This window comes from Brassica napus, chromosome C5 (genome assembly GCF_020379485.1).
Source record: "Brassica napus cultivar Da-Ae chromosome C5, Da-Ae, whole genome shotgun sequence".
NCBI classification, from domain to species: Eukaryota; Viridiplantae; Streptophyta; class Magnoliopsida; order Brassicales; family Brassicaceae; genus Brassica; species Brassica napus.
In genome coordinates, this window is record NC_063448.1 from 17,291,666 (window position 1) to 17,299,846 (window position 8,181).

Below are 8,181 nucleotides of genomic sequence, written 5' to 3' on the forward strand. Positions count from 1 at the left end.
AAGGGAAACTCATTAGGCCATGATGTCCCAAAGCACTTAGAGATTATAGTATGTCCATGAGGGGGCAATGAGGACAAATCCGCACATGTCCATACTATATATAGCTTGGCTGAATCCTTTTATAAATCTGTATTGGCCATTACCCATATGTCCAAACTCTCAGTCCAAGGCTTGGGGACACACAAATTTACATGCATCTTAACTAATAAGCATCAGACCATTAAGTGGACATAGATATTCCCATCTCAAATTTATTATGGGTCATGAGCCAGACATATAACATCTTGAAATATTTGGATAAGCCACTACAAATATATGTGCCGTCTAAGATGGATCCTTAGAAGAGGATGAGGATGGGGATATATGTTAGATATGAATTTCCCACAAATAATGAAGTACCTTGAGCCAAATATGGGTGATCTATTTAGTGGCCAAGAACACGGATTGCAAAGTTTAATGGATCAGACTATCCAACATTAGGGAGAGAAAATAATAAGCTGGTAAGAGAAACAGAATGGCGTTGACCATCATTGTCTTGGCAAGATCCTCGGACTAAAGAATGTGAAATAGACGTCCAAAGATTATACATTTACAAAGCTAGCTAATCAAATGTCAGACACATTTGCTGACCCGAAAAAGAATGACTAAGTCATATATAAACCAGCTTGTAAAGCACCAACTAAATTGATGTCCAAGAGATACACAGTCAATTTGCTACATAGTCTATACAAGATAGACCAATAAGTTTCAAAATATAAGAATCCTCGGAAACAAAAGAGAAAAGTGCATAGAACGATAAAACAAATCCGAGGTCAAGGAAACCATCCCAGACATAGAGATAAGGCCGGACGGCTCTACGGTACAGGTACCAAACAATGTAGCTTGGGACGCCAAGCTGCAGAGTATTAAAGGTCCTGATAATAATGAATCTCAATTGATTATATCATGCCTGGAACATAATGGAACACAATAAGGAATGTCGACATAAGATGATACAAGGTAGCACTTGAATTTATGAATATAAGCGAGGATCATGAACCCACATCAATATAAGAGTGCGCACTCGTAGAACAGATTGAATGGAAACGTGGGGTTAAATAGTTTAAAGAAGAAAGGCGTATTTGGCCATATGATTAAGACGACATATGATGTTAAAACCAGTGGATATAAATGGGTCTTGTGAGGAATAGAAATCGTGAGATATAAAGCTAATGTTGCACAAAGATTCTCACAAAGACCAGTAATAGATTATGAGGAGATATACTCCCATGTGGTGGATGCAACTACTTTTAAGATTTCTCATAAGTCTGGCTATATAAGAGAGAAAATTAGACTTGCAGCAAACTGATGTAGTGACTGCATATTTATATAGTCCGCTGGATAATGAAAGTACTAGAGGGTATTGAGCTGAATGTACAGCAAGTTTTCGAGAACAATATTGATAATCATCAAAATATATGATCTGAATATCCTAGGAACCTCTGGATACAATTTCCCAAGCGGTTGAATACCTTAAGAAAGAATTCGAGATGAAAGATCTCGGGAAAACAAAATTATGTTTGAGATTATAACTTGAGTACATAAATGATGAGATCCTTGTGCATCAGATGGCATACACTGAAAAGGTACTCAAGAGATTCAATATGGCCGATTGCCATTCTCTGACCAGTCCCATGGTCGTGAGGTCTCTCAGCCTGGACACTGACCCATTCCGTCCCAAGATGGACGATGAAGATGATCTAGGTCCCGAAATACCATATCTCAGTGCCATATGAGCTTTAATGTACTTGGCAAATCACACACGGCCTGATATAAGCTTTGTCGTGAACCTACTATCTAGGTTTAGCTTATGTCTGACCCAGAGGCATTGGAATGGAATCAAACATATTCTCGTTACCTGCAAGGAACGAAAGACTTGGGTCTATATTATACTAACCATAACAAAGATGGTTTAGTTGGCTTTGCTGATGCTGGTTATTTATCAGATCCACATCAAGCTCGATCACAGACATGATATGTCTTTACACATGGAGGTACGGCCATATCATGGCTTTCCATGAAACAAACCATCGCGGCCACTTCATCTAATCACTCGGAAATCTTGGCCATACATGAGGCCAGCCACGAGTGTGTTTGGTTGAGGTCGATGACCCAACACGTCCGAGCTGATTGCGGGATGGCCGAGTGCAAAAAGCCAACTGTGATGTATGAGGACAATGATGCGTGCATTGCTCAGCTCAAGGACGGTTATATAAAAGGTGATAGGACGAAGCACATATTGCCTAAGTTCTTCTTTACTCACGAGCTTCAGAAACCGGTGAGGTCCAGGTCGTCCAAGTACGATCCAGTGACAATTCAGCTGACCTATTCACCAAGCTACTTCCTACCTGCACGTTCAGGAATCTCACGCATCAGATTGGGATGCGTAGGCTGAAGGACCTCCACTGAGGTTCACATCAGGGGGAGTAGTACATGTTGTATTCTTTTTCCTTCATCATGGTTTTGTCCTACTGGATTTTGTTGATAAGGTTTTAATGAGGCAACATTAAGCGTATTACAATCCCTGTATGGTTATGGCATCCAAGGGGGAGTGTTATAAATCAATTGGTGGATGTCCATATCCGGCTCATACACTTAGAGAGAGAGACGGCCCAACCCTAGAGAGAGAGAGGCGGCCGCGAGACTTGGAGAAGAGAGAGAGACGGCTACAACTTGACTATTTCCTAATTCGTTTATGTTTATGATTTGTAATATTTCCTATTATTGTATTTCCATTTATCTCTCTTGTAACCCCTATATATAGGGAACACTTATTCATTAATAATGTACAGAAACTTACGGTTTTAAATCCTTAAGTTTACAACAATAATATATTTATCCAAACCCTAAAGTAGCATCGAGATATATATGTTGATGTGGAACAGGAATCTGCAATAGCAGCCTGTATTATTATTATTTTTTTGATAAGTAATAGCAGCCCTGTATTTCAATCCGTTTTCTTGACCATGAGATAGAGTACTCCTCCAATACTTGATTACCATAGCCTATAGTAAGTTGCGTTACAAGTTCCATATATTAAAATATATCTCAAAGAAAAAAATCGAATAAGCTATTCAAATGACACCACCATATTTGAAAAAAAATAAAATCAAAGTAAACCTATATGACAAAAATCCAATTTTAATTGAAAAATTCAACGGATTTCTTTTGATAAAAGTTTTCCCTGACCCTGACGAAACTTTTTTCTATAAATTGAGATCAACGTAGAAGCGTAAGTCATATTACATCAAAACAAAAATATGAAAGAAGCACTATCCATATTGTGTCTTGTTCTTCTTGTTTCGGTTTCCGAAGCAGCAATAACTAAACCACATTTTGGAAACTTCATCAGATGCCTTCGCTCTCGCACTAGTCAGGAGAATCCCATCAACGATGCCATCTTCACCGCCAAGAACACCACCACCTTCTTGTCTTCTTACGTGTCATACACGAAAAACAAGAGGTTCACGAGCCCTAACTACAAAACACTGATGGCCATTGTCACGGCAAAACATGTATCTCATGTTCAGGCCACGGTGGCCTGCGCAAAGTCCAATGGCATCCAGCTACGTATCAGAAGCGGCGGTCACGACTACGAGGGGCTTTCTTACATGTCCGCTGTGCCATTTGTGATCCTCGATATGTTCAACCTTAGGTCAATTACCGTTGACGTGTCAAGCAAGAAAGCTTGGGTTCAAGCTGGTGCGACCTTGGGAGAGCTCTACACAAAGATAAACGACGCGAGCAAAACGTTAGCGTTCCCAGCTGGCGTCTGCGCAACCGTGGGAGCTGGAGGACACATCAGCGGTGGAGGGTACGGTAATCTCATGAGAAAATACGGAATCACGGTGGATCATGTTGTTGATGCTCAAATAGTCGATGTCAACGGCAAGCTCTTGAACCGGGCTAGCATGGGAGAAGATCTCTTTTGGGCCATTCGCGGTGGTGGTGGTGGGAGTTTCGGAGTTATCCTCTCTTGGAAACTCAACCTCGTGGAGGTTCCAAGGATCATGACAGTGTTTAGGGTTAACAAAACATTGGAACAAGGAGGCACTGATGTTCTCTACAAGTGGCAGCTTGTCTCAACCAAACTTCCAGAAACTCTTTTCATCAGAGCAATGCCTCAGGTCGTAAATGGAACGAGGCGCGGGGAGAAAACCATCGCGGTTGTGTTCTATGCTCAGTTCATGGGGAGAGCCGATGAGCTGATGGCTATAATGAACCAGAGCTTGCCTGAACTAGGGCTAAAACGTGAAGATTGTCAAGAAATGAGCTGGCTTAACACAACGTTGTTTTGGGCTGATTATCCTGCCGGCACACCGACAAGCATCCTCTTGGATCGACCGTCGAGCCCTGGAGATTTCTTCAAGAGCAAGTCAGACTACGTCAAGAAACCAATCCCCAAAGAAGGTATGGAGAAGCTTTGGGCGACAATGTTGAAATTCAAGAACGTTGTGTGGATGCAGTGGAACCCTTACGGTGGCGTGATGGATAGGATTCCGGCGACCGCCACGGCGTTTCCTCACCGGAAAGGAAACTTGTTCAAGATTCAGTACTTTACTACATGGTTGGACGCAAACACCACAGAAGCTAGCTTAAAAATGATGAGGGAGTTTTACGAGGTTGCGGAACCGTATGTGTCAAGCAACCCGAGAGAGGCGTTCTTTAACTACAGAGACATGGATGTTGGAAACAATCCGAGTGGTCAGACAAACGTCGATGAGGCTAAGATCTATGGTTCGAAATATTTCTTGGGGAATTTGAAGAGGCTGATGGAAGTTAAAGCCAAGTATGATCCTGAGAACTTCTTCAAGAACGAGCAGAGTATTCCTCCTGCTAGTAACTAGTAGTGTTACTCAAATTTATTTATCGGTGTAATAAGTTATGTGTGCATGTGTTATCAGCCTATATTGTTTTCTTTATTGTTCCATTTGTATTATGATCATTCGGTTGTATTTACTCTTTACACAATTAATGAATAATTTCACGGAGTCTATTCTCCTTGCAAATATTTTGGTTGATCGGTTAGTAAAAGGGATTAGAATAGTAGAAGCCTTTAATTAGACCTAAGAAAATTAAAAGACTTAAAGATTAGCCGAAGCCTAACCTGGATTAGAATATAGCCGAAGAAGCCTAACCCGTAATAAATAATACTAAACGAAGTAGTTAGCCCTAATCAGCAATGGCTACATGCTTATGTTTTGAAATAGTATATTCGATCGACCTAACTACAGCAATTGGCCTTTCTTGAAATGGTTTAACGTTTACCATTTGTTTTGTAATGAATGTCAATGGTTAGATCTCAAATATTTTTGTGCAAGTTATACCAATTCAAGAAACTTTTAAACCCAAAAGCACTATATATTTTTTTATACTTTGATTTCTAATAATGCTTTCATTGCAAAAGCAATGGTACAATTAGTTAAGTCAATTCTACTGATTAAATCAAATATCTTTACAAAAAGTATTATTTTTAGCGTTTGGGTATCGAAACCGTATAGTTTACATAGAAAGCATAATGTTTAACGTTTGGATGTAGAAAAATAATCTATGTCTACGAAAAAGGTCAAACGTAATCACTTGAGCTTAATTCTTGAATTGGTTTACGTACACGTTTGCTTTTAAACACATTCAGAATGTTGAAAAAAAATCCACGTGAAGGCTTTTTGTATTATACTGGTTTCTAAAATTGTTTAAAATATTTAAGTTGACTACTACTTTTCAAAGCATATTTCAACCAAAAATATTGTAACATTTAAATTTACGGTTAATTGATTATTGTTTAGGGTTTAATATTTATGGAGTAGGGTTGGATTAACAAACTTTTACATAAATGTTTTATAAATTATTCTTAAATATTTACAAATGAGTTAAGAAAGTTAAACTTTTATAACATAGTTAAAGTATTTATAATAATAATTATCTTTTAAGAGTAGATTTGGAAATTGGTATCAAATGGTTAAATTGAAATTTCTCATTTTTTTCTATAAACCAATTTACACCAAAAACATGTATAATTCATTTATACAATTAGATAATTTACAACATGTACAATTTCTTTTAACCAACTCCTTTTTCTTTTCACATGTACAATTTCATTTGAGGGTAAAAATAGTAAGACATTAGAGCATTTACAATGTAAAACTCTATTTTTTTCTTCTAAAATAGAGTAAATCTATAGTGGAGTGAAAGTTAAAATAATTGAAACTAGAGTATGGTTGGAGCATTTATTACTACTACACACTCTTTTGAAGTTAAAAGTGGAATGAAATTGGAGATGATTTTAAAGTGTTTGGCTACTTAAAATAATTTTTTTTAGGTTTTTGGTTAATGATGATAATTTGAAGTAGTCTTGTAAATGTTTCCCTGTTCATTTCATAGTTGCTGTTACTATTTTTCATATATTTTGTGTGCAATTATACTAACTTTTAAGAAGGTTGCTTATATGAGATTGATGTTTTGGATTTTGATTTTGTATTAGAAAGATTGATGTTTTAGAATATAATCAATGAATTTGTTTTTAAAACTAACACATAAATTAAAATGCAAAAAATATGAGTGGTGATTTTTATTGGTAAAAGCAAAAAGTAAAAAAAAACAAAAAATGCATTTCTTTTAATATTCGTGAAAACTTTAAGATTCATATGTAAAAAAATATGTAGTAATTTTTTCATGGCAAGCAAATCTTTTTCAAGGATTCCTCTCCATAGACCGTTGGTCTTATCTTCCCAAATACACGACTAGGGCTTGTTTTGAGATTTATGGCGCATGAAACTATTACGGTATAAAAACTGGATGATCCATGTGACCATGCATATATATATTTTAAATAGTTTGGAGATCGGATGATCCATGGGCACTTTAAATCTCCATTGTTGTTGATATATAGTCTATAACTTGGATTGAAAATCTCCATTGTTGTTGATATATAGTCTATAACTTGGATTGATGTTAACCGGTGGCGCTTGAGGGATTAAACCCAATACGGTGAACTTTGGTTCGAACCCTGCTGGCCACACGGATATGGACTATCGCTTTCTGCTCATTTGAATGCCCAGGAGAAGGTCTATCCGTGGGTTGTACCTCCAGCCGGGGGTTAGGCCTATATCTTTAATAGATCCGGGTTTAACCCTTTTATTTTCAAAATAAAAAACTTGGATTGATGTTTTGCATCTATATTATTGAATATTGATGATGTTTGCACCTATATGTAGAACAGTATCTCCTAATTAAATTAATAAATAAATAGGAAAAACTCAAAAAATAGAAAAACTATATTTGGATCCGCACAATCGTGCGGGTATTAATTTTCATGTTTATATATATTTTACATAATTAGAATATATTATTAAAGTTACTTATATATTTAAATGTTTATATATAATTATTTTAAATATAACAATTTGATAGTTTTCATGTTGTAAGTTAATTGATTATTTCAAATCATCACATATATTTGGTATTTTTTATTATATATATTTTAAATTTATTTTTTATTCAATTATTATGATTCTGATCCATGATTCAAAGCGCTAGATTTCCTTTATCAATATTTTTTTATATTTATTCATTTAAGATAATGACTATATCTATATATATAAGTTTAAGATAAGTTAATTTTATACATGAATTATCTAATTTACTAAGGGGAAATTACATGTTTACCACTTTCATGCTACCACTTTTCATTTTTACCACCACTAAAGGGATATTTTCAAAACTACCTTCTTCATTAAAAGGCAAAAGACTCTTATGCCCATGTTCTTTATATATATAATAAATAACTATTTAAATAAATAAAAATCTAAAACAATAAAAAATAATTTTTTTAATTTTTTTCTGAATTATACTATTTCGAAATTCAAACTCTAAACCCTAAAACTCAACTCTAAACCCTAAACCATCAATCATAAACCCTATTTTTTTTAAATACGAACCCTAAACCCTAAACCATCAATCTTAAACCCTATTTTTTTTAAATAAACCCTAAACCCTGAAACATCAACTCTAAATCCTAAATCCCGAAACATCATATCTAAACCCTAAACCTTAAACCTTCAACTCTAAACCCTAAAACATCAACTCTAAACCTTAAACCCTAAACTTCAACTCTAAACCCTAAACCATCAACACTAAACCCTA

At 35.9% G+C, this 8,181-nt stretch overlaps 1 protein-coding gene across 1 annotated transcript; it reads left to right on the forward strand.

The window, feature by feature from the left end:
• The first annotated feature begins 3,246 nt into the window (after window positions 1-3,246).
• Window positions 3,247-5,050, forward strand: LOC106397355 (berberine bridge enzyme-like 4). The gene has a single exon (XM_013837947.3). It carries the CDS (start codon window positions 3,300-3,302, stop codon window positions 4,884-4,886), a length of 1,587 nt encoding a protein of 528 aa, XP_013693401.1. The 5' UTR covers window positions 3,247-3,299; the 3' UTR covers window positions 4,887-5,050.
• Window positions 5,051-8,181: the final 3,131 nt, after the last annotated feature.

Excerpts from the sequence above, each read along its gene's own strand:
- LOC106397355 (XM_013837947.3), top strand. The coding sequence starts at position 3,300 with ATGAAAGAAGCACTATCCATATTGTGTCTTGTTCTTCTTGTTTCGGTT.